At 35.5% G+C, this 22,631-nt stretch overlaps 2 protein-coding genes across 6 annotated transcripts; both read right to left on the reverse strand.

The window, feature by feature from the left end:
* Positions 1 to 250: 250 nt before the first annotated feature.
* LOC113773846 (F-box/FBD/LRR-repeat protein At5g22700-like) lies at positions 251 to 2,237 on the reverse strand. Its single transcript, XM_027318450.1, has 4 exons — positions 2,218 to 2,237; positions 926 to 1,913; positions 645 to 797; positions 251 to 547 (listed from the first exon to the last, which is right to left on the reverse strand). The coding sequence occupies exons 1-4, from the start codon at positions 2,235 to 2,237 to the stop codon at positions 251 to 253; spliced, it is 1,458 nt and encodes a 485-aa protein (XP_027174251.1).
* A 13,144-nt stretch (positions 2,238 to 15,381) lies between these two features.
* LOC113773062 (amino acid transporter AVT1A-like) lies at positions 15,382 to 21,046 on the reverse strand. 5 transcript variants are annotated; one of them, XR_003468743.1, is made up of 13 exons: positions 20,494 to 21,045; positions 19,668 to 19,951; positions 18,966 to 19,180; positions 18,493 to 18,516; positions 18,223 to 18,403; positions 17,901 to 18,120; positions 17,664 to 17,799; positions 17,534 to 17,553; positions 17,280 to 17,425; positions 16,848 to 16,891; positions 16,497 to 16,592; positions 16,185 to 16,247; positions 15,669 to 15,697 (listed from the first exon to the last, which is right to left on the reverse strand). XR_003468743.1 is itself a non-coding variant. In XM_027317584.1 (12 exons), the coding sequence occupies exons 1-12, from the start codon at positions 20,688 to 20,690 to the stop codon at positions 15,605 to 15,607; spliced, it is 1,623 nt and encodes a 540-aa protein (XP_027173385.1). In that variant the 5' UTR covers positions 20,691 to 21,041; the 3' UTR covers positions 15,382 to 15,604. The 5 variants fall into 5 exon arrangements, 4 of the variants coding, with proteins under 4 accessions (XP_027173385.1, XP_027173386.1, XP_027173387.1 ...); XM_027317584.1 differs by lacking the exon at positions 16,497 to 16,592 and having other exon boundaries at positions 15,382 to 15,697; positions 20,494 to 21,041; XM_027317585.1 differs by lacking the exons at positions 16,497 to 16,592; positions 18,493 to 18,516 and having other exon boundaries at positions 15,382 to 15,697; positions 20,494 to 21,041.
* Between the last annotated feature and the right edge of the window lie 1,585 nt (positions 21,047 to 22,631).

Raw genomic sequence — 22,631 nt, forward strand, 5'->3', positions numbered from 1 at the left:
TAGCAGCAAGTCAAGAATCATTTCTCTAAAAAATCGGTTCCACCAGACAAGATCATAGCATACCCCAGTAAGCATAAGTCACAGTACAAGTTGAACGACAACAAATGATTGGTCTAGTGGACCTTTTAGAACTCTTTCCATCCTAAACACTCTCCCTCGCTCTTTTGCAACAGAAGAAATGCACCAATTGGAAAAAAAAATGCAAACAAAACAAAATCCTAATTCGAAGAGATCATCCTTGCTATTTGAATTATTCAAATTCAGGTTCAGGGTAATGATACAATTGTTGGAATACAATCTGACAGTCCACCGAGCATTTGTTAAATGATATTCTGTTGCGGTCTGAAGGCAACATCAATGCACCAAGAGCCATTTTTCTTAAAGATCTTCGTTTCTGCAAAAAGTACTCAACCAAAAGGCTATTGTGTTGAAGCATTGAGAATGCTTTGATCTCCATTTCCTTGAGATGTTCAACGAAGGATACTGGAAAAGCTACTGGCAGAAGACTCTGAAACTCCTTGTCTTGTTCCACGTTGTTCCAAAACACCTATTCATTTTTAAAAAGATTAAGTACAAGAAAAACTACTATGATGAGTAGTATAACATGGAGGTTCACTGCAACTCACTTTATCTAAGACAAGAACCTCAAGATTAGGGGCATTTTTAAGCAATCTTGGCAACACATTCCACCAGTAGATATGGTAAGCACCAGGACCAAGTGAGCACTCATTGAATCCAAGACGCAAATTGGTCAAATTCATGAAAGTAGGTAATGGATGTGGGGAATAACAAAGTGCCTTCATGCAAAATAAGAGCATAATTAAAAAAAATCACTTCTTTGAAAGATAAAGATCCCATTAAAATGAACCTAGGAAAAAAGGCTTTAGAAGTCGCCAAAAAGCCAAGGTAATGGAAAAGAAGATACCTCTAACGTGCAATCAGATAAAGAAAGCCATTTCACACTCTGCATAGAACTTATAAGCTGATAAGCTGCTTGAACATGTAAGGAGCTGATTTCAGTTTGATCGTCGTAGCTTGACTGAACTACTAATCTAGCTCTAGTAGCATACGTTGGGCTCTTCGTAAAGTTTACTGTAACAGCATCACTAACATAGTCTAGAACCTGAAGGTTTGGGGAATTTATTAAGACCTTATGCTCACCCTTAGCTTGGTAGAATAACCGCTGGAGACTAGTCAACTCCATAACAATAGTGTATCCATCTCTCAGATAACAATACAACAAAAGCTTTTTAAGTGAACGACTAGAAATATGAAGCACATCATTTGCATGGTTCGAGCAATCGAAGCCATATAAGTATAGTTCTTCAAGCAAAGGGCACCCTTGAATAAGTCTCTGAAAGGAATCTTTAGATACCAATGAAAAATCTGTCAAGTTCAACACCTTCAGATTTGGTAAAATAGCTGAGTTGCATAAATACAGACTAATTTTCCAGCTTAATCTCAAAGAAACTAGTGTTTTATATCTAAATATTCCCAAGATAGCTAATTCATGACTCAGATTGGTCGGAGATTCCACTATATCTAAATGTAGCTCTTCAAGCAAAGGGCAACCCTGAATAAGCATATCAAGAGAATCTTTGCCTACCATTGAAAAACGTTCCAAGTGCAGCAATTTCAGATTTGGTAAAGCAACCGAATTGGATATATCCAAAACAACTCGTCTATCCATTTTCAGAACAACTAGTGTTTTGCATGTAAATATTCCCAAAAAATTTGATCCTTCAACATCATTTTCATACAGAAGAATTTCAAGTTCTTGAACATTACACAACAGTACAGAAGATATCAAGGAGTCAATTTGCAACTGAAACCAGTCACATAGCAATGGTGGAAAGATTGTGAGTTCAAATTTTCTTATAGGAGCTCCGTTACGCTGCCGTATCAGGTTAATACTAAAATCAATAAATCTAGAGAACTTCAGATGAGAATTTTCAAATTAAATAGGATCAAATTCATCTGAAGGGTCATCAAATTCGAGGTTAATATCTGGAGTAGAATTCTTTTATGGGGAGGAATGACAAAATTTGGCAAAGAAGTTCATCAGGAAGGACACTAATTGTGTCAAAAAAAAGAAAAGAACAGGGTGTTTCCAGTGATTAACAAGAAGGGCAAGAAATGGAAAACAAGATGCTAAATTGCATAAAAGAAATAACCATAAAACATAAAAGGACCCTTAAATTAGATAGCCGAACATACCAGTTGCCAAGTCCATACATCTGAACCTTTCTTCCCTTTCTGTCTGGTTCTTAAGAACGGACTTCAGGAATGAAACCGAACATGTTTCTTACATAGGCATTGGCTATTCACTGAACTTCCCAGAATTTCTTTTAGCTTCTATAGGCTTTGCAATGCACAAGTGTCAAGTTAGTCAAAGCATGCATCTTCCATTTAGGTGAAAGTACTGATTGTCACGGTGGCATTGGATTTTTTCCTTTTTTCCGTGCAGTGAGTTGAGTATGAAAGACAAAATTACTTACTATATATGTTGAACGGTTTTTTTTTTAAATTTTCCAGCTAATTTAAGCACGTTCTTTAAAAAATAATCTAACAACACAATTTGCCAATGTGAAGAATTACTTTTCTTTTAATTTTTCTTTTTGTAGCAAATGGAGGTACTAATCACAACCCATCTCATAAACGAACTAGAAAAGACTATGCAAGAGAGATTTTGAGCATAATGTACTAAAAGACCAAGCCAAACCCCTAAAGTAGTCTGGAAAATTGTTCAAATTTACTTGACCCAAGAAATGAAACAGGACTAACGTTGTCAATCAATGCATATAGAAAGTTTTTAGGAATCATCAAATGCAGGTGTCTAAAGTCAGTGCTTTTAATTTCGTAGCGAATTTTAACTTCAACCTTCATCTATTGACCAGCACAATAAAATGGAAAATACTCCAAACTCTCTATAAGCAAACACAATTCATGAAATATCATCTTCAAACAGCCAAGCACTCTCACTGAAAGCCACTCCTCTTTCAGGTCAAAATTTTTCAAAGAACTTCTTCAGTCTCCAGATCAGATTCAATTGGACTTAAAAATCAATCATGATAATAATTGTACCATAGTCTGTAAGCAAAGAACTAAAGATATACAGTTCCATAGCAGCCTAATAACAGTAGCTAAAATCAAAATCGAATCCAGTCACAAGCAGACGATTAAAAAGCTACAAACCCACACACACGCTTAATTATCATGAAGGCCACAATGTGTAACATAATTTCCCAAAATCCCACAAGGCAAGTAGATGAATTTTCTAAGCAGCATTCGTCAATCAGAATAGAAATCCAAGCAAATTAATAAACATATTGGCCATGATATTCCAAAATTAAAAAGAAAAATCAAAATTGGCAAACAAGACCTTATAAAACGCATCATAATCAGGCACTAATAATGAATTCAAGGTTGAAGGATTGCAATGCACTCCTAGCGCAAGAAATAATGCTAGTAGCGGAGAGGCCAGAAGGTTTATTACAAACCTAATAATGGCGCCAGCGATGGCGAAACCTACGAGAAATGGCCAATAACATCTCCATTCTCTCCTCAATGGAACCATCCATGGCTGGAAATTTGCCTCAACTTTCAACCGTGGTTTTTTTAAGGGAAAATTGCACAAATCGTCTCTCACATATTAACGATGTGAAAATTTAGACCCTGAGAACGAAAACGAGCATTTTTAGTCTATTACAAACAAAAAATGATCAATTTTGGTCCCTGCTAACTTTTTCGTTTGAATTCTTGACGGACTCAATCATGGGAACATTACGTGACCAACTTTTGAGGGATAAAAAGGGTAAATCACTCAGATCATGACCAAAATGTAGAGGACCAGGTGCTTTCTTCCTATCAAAGCACGGATTAGAAATAAAAAAAGTGAGGGATCAAAGTAACCCAAATCCTTTCAATTGAAACCAAACCCAATCACAAATCCAGTAGCAAACAAAAAGGTGATGAAGCAAATTAGTGATCGAAGACGATATACTTGATAATGAGTGTAGAGGACGACCATCAAATCCCGGATTATGGTAAGTATCTCTAAACCCTAGAATACGATGTTTGTCAATTGATTGAAAAATATGTTTTAATACAGTGAATAAAGTAATAATAATCGTGATTAGCGCATGTAAGAAGTGTTATTATATGTTTATTAGGGTTGCTGAAATGATTTTTATACATGCTAGTAGTTGTGGTCCCTCATGTGTGTTGTCGATTTTGGAAAAATTTGTGGGGTGTCCTTCTGTGTTGGGTCCTTTTCTGTATTTGTTGGTTGATGATTGTCGGCTAAATGGTTGGCAGGTAATAGTAATCTATTTTCAATTAGGGTCCACTACGGAGGTGAATTCACTGATTTGCCAACCAAAGATTATGTTGGGGGGACAAGTCAAGATGGTTGACTACTGTAATCCAGAAATGTGGTCAATTTGTGCTTCAGGTAGGATAGCAGAAAAGTTAGGTTTTCCTGAGTTTACTGCAAGTTACTATTACTTAAGGTCGGGGACGACGATGGAAGATGTGTTAATTTATGTTATGTGTGAAGATATTGCTCAAGATTTGGCTAGAAATCAAGTAAAATATGGGATGGTTAATGTATTTGTTGTGCACATTAAGCTGTACTCCATTAGTGGTTGTGAACCTGATCCATATAAGGGAAGTACGGATGACGTTGCAAAAAACCAGCAAGGGTCTTCTAGTGTAGAAGAAATAGTGTTGACAAATATTCCAGTTAGTCAAGCTCAAGATGAAAGTGAAGTTGTTGATAGAGATACTACTAATTTTGGAGCTGCTAGGCACAAGAATGCAGCAGTCCAGATCTAGAGAACTTGCGTTGTCCTGAAGAAAGAGACATGTGATCATGAAAGTGTAGCTGAATTAGGAGGGGAGAATATAGCTTCATCTGGCAATTCAAGAAAGGAAAAAACAACGAAGGTGACAGTGGAAAGTAAAAAAACACCAACAAAAACAGCAAATAAAATAGCACCAACCAAAACAGCAAATAAAAGAACACCAACCAAAGCAGCAACTAGGAAGCAAGGGACAAAGAAGAGAAGCAACAAGAACACATGTGTTGAAAATAAGGAGGAATCGAGTGGAGATGATGGGTTTATTGATAGTGATAATCAATTTAGTGATGAGGAGCACATAGTGCAACAAATCAGAGAAAGAAAAGCTGAGTGGGACGAAATTGCGAGGAACAGTGAATCTACTAAGGGAACAAGCAGTCAACCTGAAAAGGTGGGAGCTGAATTTGATGAAGATGCTACTGAATCAGAAGATTTTGACAGTGCATGTGATTCAGAAGAAGAGACAATGCAGCCAAGGAAGAGGGTCAAGTATCCAAGGTTCAATCCTAATACGGACATGCAAGACCCCAAATTTGAGGTTGGTCAGACATTTACTTCAAAAAAGCTGTTCAGCAAGGCATATAAGAGCCATGGGGTGGCTCATGGAAGAAAAATAAAGTTCAGCAAAAATGATGCCAGGAGAGTTATAGCATATTGCAATGACTGCAGTTGGAAAGTTTTCACTGCAATTATGCCTAACAAAATGACATTTCAAGTCAAAAGCTCTACATGGACTTGCAAACTCTACATGGACTTGAACACACATGTGGGAGAACTTTCGATCATGGACTTGCAAACTCTACATTTCTAGTTGAGAGATACCAAAAGGAGGTCTCCCTTATTCCTAATATGAAGGTAAGTAATCTGAAAAATAAGATAAAAAATGACATGAATGTTAACATCTCTAGATGGCAAGCATATAGGGTAAAGAAAAAGGCAAAGAAGCTGATTGAAGGAGATTATGCATCTCAATATAATAAGCTGTGAAACTACTGTAGAGAGGTCAAAAGGGCAAACCCCAGATCAAATGTGTTCATGACTATAACTGAAGATGATGAGGGACAGGATAGGTTTGAGAGATTATATATGTGTCTTTCAGCATGCAAGAAAGGTTTTCTAGCTGGTTGTAGGCCTATTATTGGATTAGATGGTTATCATTTAAGAGGCCCCCATAAAGGTATTTTACTTGCAACAGTGGGAATCGACCCAAATGATCAGTTATATCCTATTGCATTTACTGTGGTTGAAGTTGAAAACAAGCTTACTTGGAAGTGGTTTGTAACTAAATTGGTGACTGACCTTGACATAAAGGATCTGGACAAATGGACCTTTATGACTAATAAGCAGAAGGTGAACCACTAAGCTAATTTTTATGTGGCTATATATCTTGTCCATTTTTAATGCAAAGCTGTCTTTTAATGTATTTTTTATGTTTTATTTTTGAAGGGGCTGATCCAAACTTTATACAAGATTCTTCCAGATATGGAGTATAGAATGTGTGTACGACACATGTATAATAATTCAAGAAACAGCATAGTGGATTGGCGCTGAAGGATAGAATTTGGTCGCTTGCAAGAGCACCCTACAAGAATCTTTTTGTTGCATTGATAGAGGCTTTAAGGGAATTAGATGAAGGGGCCTTTAAATGGTTAGTTGATAATATAACACCTCAACATTGGGTTAGAGCATACTTCAGCACTTCTCCTAAGTGTGACATCTTGTTAAACAACCTCTGCAAGAGTTTTAATTCTAGCATTTTAAAATCACGAGAGAGGCCCATACTTGGCATGTTAGAAACTATTAGGCTATATTTAATGGCTAGAATGGAGACCAAGAGGGAGTGAATGAAAAAGTATAGTGGAAGTGAGTGCCCAAAAATTTTAAGGAAACTTGAAAAAGTTAAAAATGCAGCAAGTGGTTGTATAGCTACACCCTCGGGTGACTAGTTTTATGAGGTGAGGTGCATGTATGGGGATAGATACTCTGTTAATTTGGCTAGTAGGACATGGAGTTGTAGAAGGTGGGTACTTAATGGCATTCCTTGCTCCCATGCAATGAGTGCTATTGCATTGACAAAGGAACCTCCAGAGAGTTTTGTGCATGAATGTTACTTCAAGGAGGCATATATTAGGGCATATGAGCCTATCATGTATCCTCTTAATGGTGAGCACCGATGGAAAGATCTGAAAAAGGAGCCTGTACTACCTCCCGAGCATATCAAGCTTCCAGGTAGGCCAAAGAAAGTTTGAAAAAAAGAGCTTGATGAGCCCCCAACTTTAACAAGTAGTTGAGGGCAACTTAAAAAGCTGTCTAGAGCTGGATTGATGGAGTATAAATGCAGAAAGTGCAAAAAATTAGGCCACAACAGTAGAAAGTGTCTAGAAAATGCAAGTGCAGCAAATGACAATAGAAGAGCAGCAGCAAGTACACATCATGTCACTTTTAATCCACATGAGCAGAAAGCTACACAACAAAGAGATACTGCAAACACAAATGAGGCAGCACGTGGTCCACATATAACAACATGTGGTCAACATGAGATAGCAAGTGTTCCACGAAATGAAGAGCTTCAGCCACAACAAGAAGAAAGTGTATACCAGCCTCAACATTCTATTGTTGGTATAGACACACATCCTTGTTTTACAACTGAACCAATGGTTGGAACAAGTGCCTGCTTGATTGATGAAGTTCTGCTTGATCTCATTAATCAAATACCATGTGAACCAGCAAGTAGTCAGCCATCTACTCAACCACCCAGAGCCGAGACTGGCCCCTCTCTAGTTAACACTCTTTCTTTTTGTACCAATTCAATTTGTAGATTTATTGGGTTATTAACTAATGTTAGTTGCTTTTTCCTTTCTTCTTTATCATGGTTAGGGTGAGAAAGTGAAGTACATATGTGGGGTATGTCGAAAATTTGGACACGCTCGAAGTAATTATGACTCTACACTGGCTGCTCTTTATAGAAGGGCCCCTTATGAGCCACATGGTTTGGCTGTATGCTCTATTTGTTGTCTAACCATTAAACTTCACATTTTTTATTGTATCTGGTGGTCTTTTTCTCATTGTTGATTTTTCTTTTTTTTTATGTTCAGAGACATAAGAATGCAAAAGCTGCTAGTACAATAAAGACCACTACTGCTGTAAAGAAAGCTTGAATGATTCTGCTACAAAGAAAGCTACTGCTGCATAATCAGAGCTCTCATGTCCTTTTGTGTCATTCACTTTTTGGTTTTTGGGAACAATTAGTATCTTTTAACTAGGATTGATCTCAACAGAATTTGTTCAACTTTTGACTTGTACTTTATGAAAAACATGGACAAATGGGAAGTAATTGTTGGGTAATTATGTGACCTGTTTTGCTGGTTCACTTTTTGTTACAACAATGGCATTGATCCGAAAAGTTATTTCTATTCTCATCTAAATATCTATTGCTTCTTTTTTAATGTTCATGCTTAGATTTCCAATGAATTCATGATCAATTTGGACAACACATGCAACATTGCAAACTCTGAAGTAATTTGCAGATTGCTAAACAAAGCATTATATTCCAATGCTACTTTAACAATACATTCATAACCATACAACTAACAATTATCTAAATCCCTTGCATTATCTTCATAGATTACCTAATAACTACTATGCTAGAGGCCCCTAATTCACAACCCAGACAAACATATGCAACCAATGCCAAATTACTCTTTCCAAAGCCATTGATAGATTATAGTAACAATGACCATGAATAGCATCAGATTCATTCTGTGCTCTTTGTGTTTTCTTTTCTCCACATCAGTCTCCAAATCTTTCACCTTCTTTGTTAACCTCTGTGTGTGCCTCACCAGTTTATCGTACCTCTCACTGCTGCTTGTTTCATGCCACTTGAAGTACCTACAGCCGCCTCCACCATTATTATGCTGGTCATGGAGAACACTTATTGTCTCTTAGGAGCTCAGATTCTCCAAAAAAGGAAAACAAAATATTCTGAAGCAAAGACTTACTTCATAATAGGCACATCCATAGAATTTCTTTCCTAGGTTCTTAGTTGTCCACGAAGTCTTCACTGTGGCTGGTATACAGCAGCCAAATATTGGTGGTTCTCCCATGGCAACTTCAACGAAATTTAGGGATTTGAAGGGGATTGAAGGAAGAAAGCACCTGGTCCTCTACATTTTGGTCAAGATCTGAGTGATTTGCCCTTTTTGTCCCTCAAAAGTTGGTCACGTGATTTGCCCTTATTGGTGGTTCCCATGACTGGTTCTGTCAAGAATTCAAACGGAAAAGTTAGCAGGGATCAAAATTGATCATTTTTTGTTTGTAATAGACTAAAAATACTCGTTTTCGTTCTCAGGGACTAAATTTTCACATCGTTAATATGTAAGGGATGATTTGTACAATTTTTCCTTTTTTAAAAATATTGTATGTATGTATGTATATGTATAGGCTATGCGTATCTCGGGGTTTTATTCTTCATTTTTTTTCATTAAAATATTACAATTGATTATTCAGATGAAAAATGCTAGTTAGTTTGTACGAATACAAGGAGACTTTGATTTACACTAATATTAGGTATCGACTTTTTTTATGAGATACTTAATTAATATACTTTTTTTCACATTTTGTCATACTTTATACAAGTAAATGTGAAAAATGTAGTACAATATGATCTGTTGACGTACTATGTGTAGCTCAAAAACAGAAAAAAAGTAGCATGTTCATCATATTTTAGACTTTGAAACTTTGCAATTGAGTAAAAAAATTAGTAGCTAAATATTATGTTAATTGTCATGCCATTCATGATTTGTTGGACTTTTGAATGCATTGGCTTCTTTTTCTTTCGGGTTAGCGTGTCCTTTACATATAGAGATCGCGATAAGAATGGATGCGCACTCTAAAAGGATGGTAATGGACGGAATGGGGCAGGCGGGATGATTTTTCTCCCCATCTTTAAATGGGGCTTAGAACAAGGGAGGAACCCACCTCATCCTTGCTCCATCCCTTATTTCATATATCTAAATAATATATATATATATATATATATATAATATGTGTATATATAGACATACACACACAATATTGAATTAATTATCAGTTGTATTAATTTCTAATTTTATTTAAAATATTAAACACCCATTGCCCATTCCCTTGTTTAAATTGTGATTTTTTTGCAAAAATTTTTTTACGTTTTTTGTTAATATATTTTTCAATTATTTTTTTACCTCACATATATCAAATTCCTACAATATATTTTTTCTACTAAAACTCTTAAAAATATCAATCCAAACAGGAAAATTAAGGAGATCTATGAACTAGCTTATTGGTTTCCTACCAAATTTATACTAATAGAACTTGAGATTGATATTTGTTTTCTTGATTTCTGAAGTGTGAAGTTCTTTTGATGTTAAAGTTCTGGGCAAATTATCACTCGCAGACACCTGTGGGGAAGTGAGGTAGGGGTGAGGGGGATGTTTGGCAACAGGGCAGCCCTGTTTCAATCGTGCCCCGTTTCAACCCAGCTCTGATACCATACCTACTCACATGACATCATCCACGATAGATTTAGGCAGACAATTACGAGTCAAACAATTGTTCTAGATAAACATATGACGTATAAACTTGCAAAAAATTGTATATATCTAATGTTCAACATCTACAACAATTGGGTCAAAATTGGGTGGGTTATAATGGGCTAATGGATATAATTTGGTTAATCCATTTATACCCATTTAGTAAATGAGTCAAAATAAATCAACCCATTTATAATTACCCATTTATACCCATCTAGAAATGGGTATGGATATACCCAATTACCCATCTGTGACTCATTTCAAATTTTATTTATTTTTTGCATGTTACTTGACAAGAAATAACGAGATTTTATTTTTATTAGATTGGTTGGAAATTGAAATATATCTACTTAACACCTACTAAAAATTGAGTTTAAATGTATAATTATTTTTAAATGGATAAAAATGAGTATATCAAGTCAACTTGCTGTGCACCAATTAAATCGGTTTAAACGGGTGTCTATTTAGACCCATTCAAAACTTATTACATATCCAAATCCACTTATTAGTGGGCGGATCAATATAGTTGTGTTGTAATTGACATCTTTGGTGAAAATCAATCCAGGCCAGGTGCTTTCTACCATATAGTTTTTGAATAAAATTGCCATGAACCTCTCCACTCAGCTACGGTTGCAACTATAGATGAAGAATATGGCATCCTTTATGAATCTAAAATACTAACATTCAAAAGCTTATGTATTCTAGAGAGGCGTGAAACACTTATATTCCACGAAGAATCATAGTTAATGTCAAGAAAGATGATACTCATATGCAAGTACATTTTGGTGGATTGAATCAATCATATAATAGATTTGCCAGAAAAGACGCCTTGTTAATTGGTAGCTTGATTTGAGTTTGAAGGATACCAGAATGATGTGAACTTTCAAAATGGTGAGTGATGTAGAGTTGATGGCTTAGGCTTTACAAATTTACTTCCAACAAGTTTGTAACTTTGTTCCAAGGTATATATTCCTTTTTGTGCATTTTGTGGCTTTAATCTTTTTTTTTTGTGTGTAAATAATTGGTATTGAAGTTATGTGATATATATATATATATATGGTATCTATTTAATGCTTTGTAGTTTGAATGAATATGTTCTCAAATATAATGATGGCTTAGTGTAGCTAATAAGGAGAACCTATCATTTGCTACCTAAGTTTACCTTTCAAGTAAATTATATTGGCATATTATAATCTAAACGGTAATATTGTAACATTTACTACTTCATCCGTTAGATTAAAAACACTCTTTCTACGACGTAGCGTTTCACTAGTAAACGTTCCGTTCTATTAGTATCATTTCCTACTATGTACAATCTTTTCCACTATTCTAAAGAAATTAATTAATTTTTACATTTAAGTTGCTACTACTTTCATTGTTAGCTACCTTTCTATCGATTGAGCTCGAACTTTCACCTTGAATGTTTATTCAAGTTCGAGTTCGAATTTGAATTCAAGTATTCCATAAAAAGATCGAATTCAAGTTCGAGTAAAGCAACACTCAAGTTTGACTTGATGTGAATGCACCCTAGGTTCAACAGTGGATTCACCTTCCTTCTTTGTTACAGCTTAGTACTTGGGGATTACAATTAACTTCAATAGAATTTGTTGGAAAGAAATATCTCAGAGAGTCCACCAAAAATTCCAATATGTAAATTAGAGATCTAAATTTGATCCAAAAACTTAAGCTGTTAGGTATCGAATCCTTACTTACATATTAATCCAATATTAATACCGCTCTTTTTCCAACTCTCAAACCAATGTAGGACACAATTCTTTATTCATAAATTTAAGAACCTCCCCCATCATGAGTAACTTCTCACATTAAACCCAAGTTTACAAACTTTTTTTTCAAACCTATTTTAATACTCAATACAAACTCATCTTAGCATCTAAAGTCACCCAAGCTTTTTTTTCAAACCCACTTTAATACTCAATACAAGCTTATCTTAGCACCTAAGGTCACATTTTCTTTCAATTATGAACCTACAAAATCCAAATTGGATTTCGGACCCCTGCCAACTGGACCACTAACAATCCTTGACTTCTTGATTTAACATTAACCAGACCCCTGGCCAAACTCATGGTGTACTTGATCCAACGTCAACCTAACTCCTTGACATTTCGGTATATTATCAAGAGAATTTTTATAGGTCCAATTCTAAAAAAAAATCCACTAATCCATGAATAGTCCAGACTTGTAACCAGAAACTCTGATACGACAGCCTAGACTTGCAACCAGAAACTCTAGTACCACTTGTTAGGGAGAAATATCTCAAGAGAATCTACTAAAAAATCCAATATGTAAGTTCAAAACCCAGTTTTGATCCAAAAATTTAAACTATTAGGTATCTAACTTTTACTTACATATTAATTACTTTTTCTCTAACTCTCGAATCAACGTGACACACAATTCTTTAGTCACGAACCTAATTAAACCCGAGCGGGGTCTAATGATGGTGATAAGTTACACCTCATCATCATATTTATTGCCACGAACTCATCCAAATTACACATAAATCGTCCGTATGACATTACTGCAGTCAAACTGGGACCATGCCAATGTATGAACTCCACTAATTTTCCCATCTCTCCCAGTGAAAGATAGTTGTGACTCACTAGGTGATAGCGATCAGCTGCTACAACAATATTGGACGACGTCTTTATCTCGAGGAGTCGGTGCCTTTATTTGGTAAAGGATCCTATTTCCCTTTCACGAGATTAGATTTGCTCAAGGATGTATTTCCCTCTCGCCAGACTCCTATCTGTTACTTTACGCTACACTCCAACTCGTCTTTGACTTCTTGAGCAGCGGAGTTATTCTAGAGAAAAGTCCCAAGCAGCATCAGGGTTATCCCCGGGGAAAGGTCCCACGCCGTAACTTCGTGTGTGTTCTTGTATTTTTCAGATATATCCACGGCGACTCATCCCGGTATCAATGAGCCGGTTACTCGGGACGTAAAGAAAGATGGTCTGTATGACTCGTACTCAAATCATTCAGGAGGACTGCTTACCTCCTGGCAACATAGTTAGAATAGTAACTTAGGATGCCGTTGATAAAATTGAAATTTAAAATCTAAAAATTTAAAATTTAAAATTTAAATTCATTAAATTATTGAATTATTAAGTATTAAATCTAATACATTTGAGTGCATATTATATTCAGTGATAAGTGAATAACTTATCACTTAATTTTAGAAACAAGTTTTATCTAGAGAATTCAGTGCTACTTAATTAATTTATATGTTTAATTTTTTTGTTATCAAACGATCTAAATATATTATCTGAATCCATTAATTTTAAGTGTTGAACTAAGTTTAAGTGCTCATCTGGATTATCAAACAGGACTTTAGATTTTATTCTTCGGTTTGCTCATCCAAAAAATCGTTGATGTAAAACTCTTCTATTGTAGAATACTTTTAGCTTGTTTTGACGAAAGCTTGTGGGGTTTACAGTATACTTTCTAGATTAATACCCAGTGGGAATGGTAATATTCACATAACAAGAATGTAATTACTAATTAACATAAAGGTAATGCAATTGCATCTCATTGAACTACGAGTAACTATAGTCATCATAAGAGTGACCAATTATGTTGCCTTACAAATTACGGGGGAATAAGGAACAAAAATTACAAGGAAAAAAAAGAATCAGAAAAATTACAGGTGCCAAGCTGCTCCAAATCCCAAACGCTGACAACCGAAAGTATTTTTTTTTTCCCGAAAAGTTATTTGAAATTAGAATTCTAAACGAGTCGAATTAAGTCGAACTTTTGACGTTTAAGCTGAATTCATTAAGTTATTGAGCTGAGCTTAACTCAATTCGTTTATATAACGAGCCAAAATTTGTGTTCGACTTCAGCTTATTAAAATTATCCAAGCTCGAACTCGACTCATATGACATAAACCAGCCGAGTTTGAATTGAGCTTGAACTTAAAAAAAAAAAACTTAAATATGTTTGAATATCTTATATAGCTTTGCAATTCAAAAAATATAACTAATTTAATTTGCGTAATAAAAAAATTCACTAAATATAAGAAGATTCCCAATATTTAAACAAAATAAAATCCTAAATAATCAAGACAAGGTAAATCTACATAATTACTAAGAAAAATTAGTAATACTAGCTTAAATAAATATACCAACGAGCCTAAACGAACTGAAATGAACCATTCGTGAGCCAAATTTGACTTGGCTCTTTTTAAAAACGAGCTTAATTTGATATTTGAATTCGACTCATTTAATTAAACAAACGAGCAGAACTCGAACTTATACGATCTGAGCTAAACTGATCTCAAGAGGCATTCATTCGTTTTATAGCTCTATTTAAAATATCCATGTTTAAAAACACATGGAAAAAAATTGACAAGAGCACAGATCTTTTTCAAGACAACTCATCCAGAGACTTGTTTACATAAGGCAGGTTGTGAGTAATTAGAATAATTATGAAGCAATGATGGTGTAATAACATTAAACGACAAAGATTTTGGGTATGGTTCTATCAAGGATAAGCCAGTTTCTCTCACCATCCGACATGACATATTAAGAAACAACTCCTCTTATTAAAAAATAAAATAAAAATGCGCATACTTGTCAATTCGGAAATCCTGCATCAGCTTCCCCAATCACTAAGATCTCATAAAAATGACAATTATTCCTACATTTTAGACTGTTGATGTGGTTAACTCGTTCCAGTGGATTTTGGGATTTTTCTAACGTCAACATGCTCAATAATTAATGCACTTTCTTCTTTTAAAAGCATGGGATTTATATGGGCATGATTGATTATTGGTTTAAGGTGCCCAAATCATAGATTTCATCTTCTTGAGATCTGTTCTTCATTTTCTCATAAAGCAAGCCACCCAATCAAAAACCAGAATTTACCATGTGATATCTTTAATGATGGACATGTTAAAGGAGAATTTACCATATCTTGGAAAGAAGAAACGAAGCAGCTATTGGAAAGATTACTGTCTAATTGCAGTTCCTGTTATTACATATGAGAATAAGGAGAATTTAATTAGAAAGATACACAACTATGATTGAAAAAACCTCCTCCCTTTTGGTGCAAATACACCTTGATGAGATTAGATCTACTACAAAAAAAATAGCCTCAGGGACTTCAAGTGCATGTCCTTACAGAACAAGGCAACAATATGAATTCTCATGTTACAGAAATTTAGTATTTCTTGACAAGATTTGATACTGAATTATACGTCCCCACGAATGCACTCACCACTCCCAGTGCAACAATAGCAATACTGAGCACAACCTGGAAGTAAAAGCCACATGTAATCAAGTGAAAAGATGCAACTATATTCAACACAAGACAAGGTAACATAAAACACAAGAAACACTTGGGGCATGCTTCTGCTATCTTGACTAGATAATAACTACTTGTTCGGTTTCCCAAAGCCTGAAGGAAATAGATATTGGCATAACTCAAATGACCATGCTTTCCATTATCGCTAGCTTAACATGTGGTTATACTGCAGGTTGTGGTTATATTGCATATCTACTACAGTTCAGAAACTTATCCTCAAAGAAATTTTCTTGCCAAAAAAGATGATCATCACATATGTTTTGACTTCAAAATTTATTCAGATTCTTGAATCTTGGCGACAATCTAAGTTTTGTCTATAATCCTCCCAACATTTTGTTCTACATCTTGCACCTTGTACAGAGAAAAAGGATCAGATAGAGAAAGCAGCAGTTCATATATGTTACAACAGCAAAATAATGCAAGGACTTGCTCATACCTGAGTTCTGGTTGCTGTTTTCCCCAATATTTTCACAAAGCATAGTGCTGGCATTACAATTGCCTGGATCAAGTGGCATGTGTTATATAGACAAGTAACAGCAAATGACAGAACAGTTGAAGCATATAACATTTTTTGCCCAAAAAAAAAAAAAAAGAAAAATATGAGAAGTCAAAGCTATTGAATAAGAATCGACATTTTGAGGTGTGAAGTGTGGGAGTGGAATGTAAACTCTTTTTTCTGCCATTCTCCTCTTTTTTTTTTTTTAAACTCTTTAATTATGCAAGTAACCAGTTACACCTGAAAAGATACCTAGCTTGGTTTAGAACAAGAAAAAACAATACAAACAGCTCTCTGCATGGTTCCACATCCCAACATACATGGCACTTCAGGAACAACTTTTCCAGCCTATGGGAAGAGGTGAAAATTAGAATTAAACCAATAGTGATTCGTGAGTCTCTCATTACAGACAAAAATTGAGTAACAGTTACGAGTGGAACAACCATATAGGTGAGGTACTTTTCAATACTGACATAATTTCCCACGAAACTTTACATGCCTAATGAATACATAAAGCTAGTGAATGACTAGCAGTGTCATAAGAAAACTTGGCATTCTACAAATAACATTACGTTCCTGCTTACAAAGGTGTACTGGACTTACCATAAGAATGCTAAAGAGCGAACCAACTAGAGCCATCACCAGACCTACAACAGAGAGAGAATACACACTTGAGTTGATCTGGTTGTTGTGTCATCGACAGCAGAATAACTCTCTCTAATAGCAAACAATCATGTCACAGATTTAGAAACTCTAATTGGTAGTTTCATCTTGGGGACCTATCAGTTATGTCACTAAACAAAGATTTCTTCCTGGTTGACATCAACTAACTTAACTTTGCATCATTAAGAAAATTAGACGAGGATGTAGTAGGCCAATTTATGATAGAGTTCATCAGGATTCCTTGCAGATATTAAAGAGTGATGAACTTGCTTAAACAATGTTCAAACCAGAATTATAGCCTCACCAACCCATTCTCACGTTTAAAGAAAGTCAAGCCCCAAAAGGAACAAAAATAAGACAAGCACTACTTACCAAAGAAAGGAAGAACGAATGCAACACAGAGAGAAGATAGGGCAAGTGCTGTCCTTACAGAAATGAAGCACCAGAGATTATCAGAGAACCTAGCGGGAAGCAACTCTTCTATACCTCTTGCCAAGGGATTCATCAACAGGGCATATTTAAGCAGAGCGTTAAGGAATTTATCAGAGCAGTTCTCGAGAACATACGATAACATAACAAACAAATTGCTTATATTATCAACAACAAAAACTTATAGCAAAGGATATTTAGTGAGTGGGGTGACAACCTGTACAAAGTGAAAAGAACCAGATGATTAACATTGCGTTGAAGTTGGGCAACCAACAAAATGTATAATTGTACAGAGAGATGTAGACAGATATTTCAGATTTTACTCACTGTTGTCCACAATGCAATTTTCGAACCAACTGCATGATTTGGCAAATTCAGAGTAATCTGAGATTTTGTGCTTTGACCAAACATAAGAAATCCCATGATTGCAGAACCACCATATAGCAAAACACATAGCATGAAACTGCACAAGCAAGGTGACATTTGCAATTCAAAGCACGTCAAATATAGTTAACCTGACAAGTGTGCTTATGTGGAAACTTCCACAAGATAAGTGCTTTTTACCATATGACCACTGCTTTAGTAAATTTGGTTTTATCAGCCATTGATTGGTAGATGTTTGGGAAAACAGAGTGCCCTGAATAGCAGAACCCATAGACCCCAATAGCAAAAGGAATACCGCTCCAGTTCACTAATGGACCATTATGTTGAAATCCAACATGATCTACTGTGCCAAGAATAAATAGGCACAAAACTACGATTACATTTGAAATGACCCCTCCAGCTGCAAAAATCACAGTCAACATTCACATTAAGCAGAAATTATCAGCCCACTTTTCAAACAACAAAACCTTAATAAGAAACAATAGCAGAGCAACACAAAGACCTGAAAGATAAGAGATCAAGCGTAGATCTTTTAGCCAAAGAGTGGGTAGAATGACAAGAGCTGTTAAAACTCCAAACAAATGCGTGGAATCCAGTTGAAAACCAGAAAAATCCATGGATGCTCGAGGGAATAATCTGGACAGGTTATCTCCTTCTAGAATTATAAACTCCACGCATGTTGTCTGCACTCCAATGAATATGTGTTAGAAACCCGTGATAGGATAAACTTGCAAAGGGATATATAAACACGTAAGGCAAGTGCTTTGCGTACATATAATTCCGCATACAAGATGATCTGCACCAAAACCGAAGAAAGCAGTCAGTGAAACTTCAAATTAATTGCTTAGCTACCATGCATTCACGTTAACTGTATTACATTTTCCACCTACTTGTTTCCGTTTAATTGAAACAGGAGGGTGGCAGCATCAGAATTAGCCTGCTAGTAAGAAAGGTTTAAGTGCCATAACAGAGTCTTTGTGGGAATTAGTATATAAGTTTATCAGAACTAGAGTTGCAGAACTAGCCCCACATTTATAATTTTTACTGAAGTCTGTGTGGTTGGTTAATTGCTGATGATGCTACATAAATATGGCATCTATCTTGTTTTGCAAGCATAAGAAGATTAAAAAGAAAGCCATGCCACTGCAATGAATTGTTGATGACAGAATTAAAGTTTCCTACATCAAACCACTCAGTCATTATTAAGCATGAAATCTGCTAGAGTTCAAGTTTAGAAAAACTTACAGAAACAAAAATCCGTCCAAATCTCCCAAATGCTGCCTCTCCCATGTCTGGAAAGGTTAAGATGCCTTCTTTGCTTTCAAAGCAGTGTCTCATAAGTTCAGCAGTATAGCAACAGACACATGCAAAGAGAATAAGCACAAACAAACTTGCCCAGCCACCTTCTCTAACAGTATAAGGTGTAGAAAGAAGTGCAGCTCCAGCCATAACATTTATCCCTGTTTAATTGCAAGACAATAAAGGCTGTTATTAACAAGATAAATTCCGGCAAGAAAAACAACAAATATTTTCAGTCCTCATTGCCTCTCATCCCAACACACACACTCATACAATCATGCTCATACCACTACGTACTATTGTCTCCATGTATGGTAAGGTATCAGCTTTGCATTCTTAAAATGAGTAAGTACACAAGCCCCAATGAATTTGTTCCACCCCCTTTACATGTTTATGGTGTTTGTCCATAGCCTCAGTAAGAGAAACTGTAATTTCTTTTCAAAACATACAGGTAAATTCCAGAAAAACGAAAGACTGAATGTCAAAGAGTAGCAGAAACAAGAAAAACACATTCACAAATAAAGTTGTTACTGAATTTTAATCTAATTTTGGGAATTCCATAGACAGATAATCAAACGAACCACAGGTGTATGCATACTTTAAACAAACGCCAGTCATTCTTGTAAAGGATATGAAGGAAATGCCTACCATTGAATATAGTTTGTGTTAAGCTACATCCCTGACCAATAGGAAGTTCTCCAGTCAGTTGTCGGTAAACAGAACTCTTTTCCAGCCAAGAGGACTGCTGCCTTGCAGATATCCTATCTACTTCTCCTTTCTGATTTATGTTCTTGTACTCGGAAAGCAAAGGTGTCTTCCCACTAATGTCCAAGCTATTCTGACTGCTACCGTCAGGATAAAATGCACCAGATATGAGCCGAAGATTTCCGAAATTTGGCGATGCTGCAATTGAGTAGAAATCCGTTGTTTCTCTGGAATAATACGGAAAAATTAAAGTACATCCATCATCTTTGCAGAACATATCAAATTTATGTGATCGTCACTAAAATCCATTTTGAGTCATAAAAAAAATGTTAAAAAGCATATATCAAGATTCAAAAGCAAAACAGAGCACCTTATAGAATATAACCTCACAAATTTGAGTACTAAAACATGGAAAATGCCATCTTCTTGGAACTAAAACGCCCATAGAACTCAACCATGGACTGATTTTGGCAAATACTGAAGTTATAAGAACATCCAATCAGCAAATAACTCAATCCCAATAGACTAAACGCAGAAAGTTCATGCAAGCACCCATGGAATACCAGATTGGTTGGGAGCAAATCCCACTCCTCCACTTTCCCTGGTACCAAAGCAAAACTTTACGCATGCCCACTAGTTGTAAATCTAAATCAGGTAACCAGGCTTCAAATTGATCAATTCTACCATGAATCCTCAGGTTCGAATTGCTATTGCACAAAAGAAACAGAGCTTCTGCACGAAGCTGTATTCGCATAAATTACAAACTTACTTGTAACTCTGAGGCCATTGTTGAGAAATGAACGAAGAAGAAGGTGAAAAACTACGACCTCCACTTTCATTATCAACATCAGCAACACTTTTGTCTCCTTCTTCTTCTTCTTCTTCTGATTCCATCCCCTCTTCTACATCCCCATCCTCTTCCCCACTTTCGAAGAAAACCACTTCTTCTTTCGCCCATTTCGTCATAGCTACTCCTCCAAATACGCTTTAATTCCTCAACCCGACACCAAAATCCCCAGACCCTTTTCCTATAAGTGCTTGCTTTTGTTTAAACGTCCAGAATATCCGCGAGAGATCAGATGTTTGAATGACAAGAAACCGACGCCGTATACGAAGCTTCCTCTGACTTGTATTTGTCTAACCCAAAATTAATGGAGGAAGTCGATGAACATGTGGATGGCTGAAATTCGAACATTATTTATTGTTAGGACGACAAAACCACAACTACCTAAAGGTTGAAAGAGATTGAGATGCTGACAAAGCAAGGAAAATGTACAGAGATGACAGAGTTGCAATGTGTATGGCATTCTGAAATGTGAATGAATGATTATTATTATCTGTACGGTGCGGGCGCCCCGCAAGACTGGTTTGGTTTGGTTTGAACTTTGAAGATAAGGGTGTTCGACGCTGATCTTGCAGCCTGCTGGGTGCCACTGCCACCTAAGTCTTAAGTGTCTAATGTAGGAATATAAAAGGATTGAATTATGGGATGGGATTTCAAAATTCACGTGAAATAATTGAAGTGGCTCCGAACATTGTAGGCTGAACATTGTGGACGACTCTCGCAGTTACGATGAAGGCCGGGGAGACTTTATGTTGTTTTGTCTTTTTTTTAAAAAAAAAAAGAAAAGAAAAGAAAGAAGTGCTATTGTAAAATTTATAAATTAGGGTATTCATCGACGGTCATTGAAAATTCGGTTTAAAAAATTTATTGATTTTATCGATTTTATTCTGTAAGACCAACATTCGATTACCATATGTCATAAATTGGGCATTGTTAATTGGTTTCTTTGTTTTTCGAGGGACTGATTCCAAAATGTAAAAATAAAACAAAAATTCTGAGTTTCTTCCCACCATCAAATTAAAAACATGAGGTTGGAATTTGAAAAGTAAAGTTTATAGTAAGATAAGTTATAATACAGTCTATTTATTAGTAGATTAGGACCAAATACGGTATAAAGGTAGATAGTAATATTTGCTAGTTAGATCATATAACAATTTAAATATCTTCTCAGCTTCAACACTATCAGAGCGCATGATGGAGGAATATAAGAAAATTTCAAAATTCTTTTTAGGGATGATTTCAGAAACCTCCCCTGAGGTTTGTAATAATTTCATTGAGCTCTCTTGAGGTTTTTAATATTACATTTACCTCCCTTGATGATAAACAATGACTATAATAACCTTCATAATTTTTTTCAAAGACAAGCCATTGATAAAAAGTAACAAAAAAAAGAGAAAACAATTCTTCTTGACCAGGCCACATATTGTGACCAAACTGTTTTACCCATAGCTATTAAATTGTAACCTTCTATCACACAAAAAATGAAGAATTTTGGCAATTGAGGGACTTGGCTGTTTGAGTAGGAAAAAGGTAAGGATTATGAGTTTTATGACTAAAGGTTTGGTAGGCAATATATGGAAGAAACCTATAGAGAAGTAAAGATTATAAAGGTAAGAATTATGATGGTGGATTTTGTCATCTAAAATAAAGAGTTTGTTTGAAAAAAGAAGAAGTGATAAGAGTTTGAAATTTTGGGTGGATGTAGGAAACCATGGAATGGAAAATATCAGGACATTGGCTAAGTAATAAAACTCATAATTTTGTAGTATACAAGTGTATTTTTTATTTTTAAAAAAATTTAATGACTATTCATATTCTGAAAATTAGATGAGGGCAATTTTGGGCATTCATATACTTTTTGGTCTTACATCATCAATGTGAAACCCAAACTTATGTTCTATAGGAGGTATGCGTAATTTTCAAAACATGAGGAGAGCTGTTTGAAATTGTCAAAAACCTCAGGGAAGGTTTCTGAAATTATCCCTTCTTTTTATAAGCTCTATTCATCGTCAATGAAATAGGCTGTAAGAGAAGTATAGCCATCAATAGCAATCGACATCCAC

This window comes from Coffea eugenioides, chromosome 6 (genome assembly GCF_003713205.1).
Source record: "Coffea eugenioides isolate CCC68of chromosome 6, Ceug_1.0, whole genome shotgun sequence".
Classification (NCBI taxonomy): Eukaryota; Viridiplantae; Streptophyta; class Magnoliopsida; order Gentianales; family Rubiaceae; genus Coffea; species Coffea eugenioides.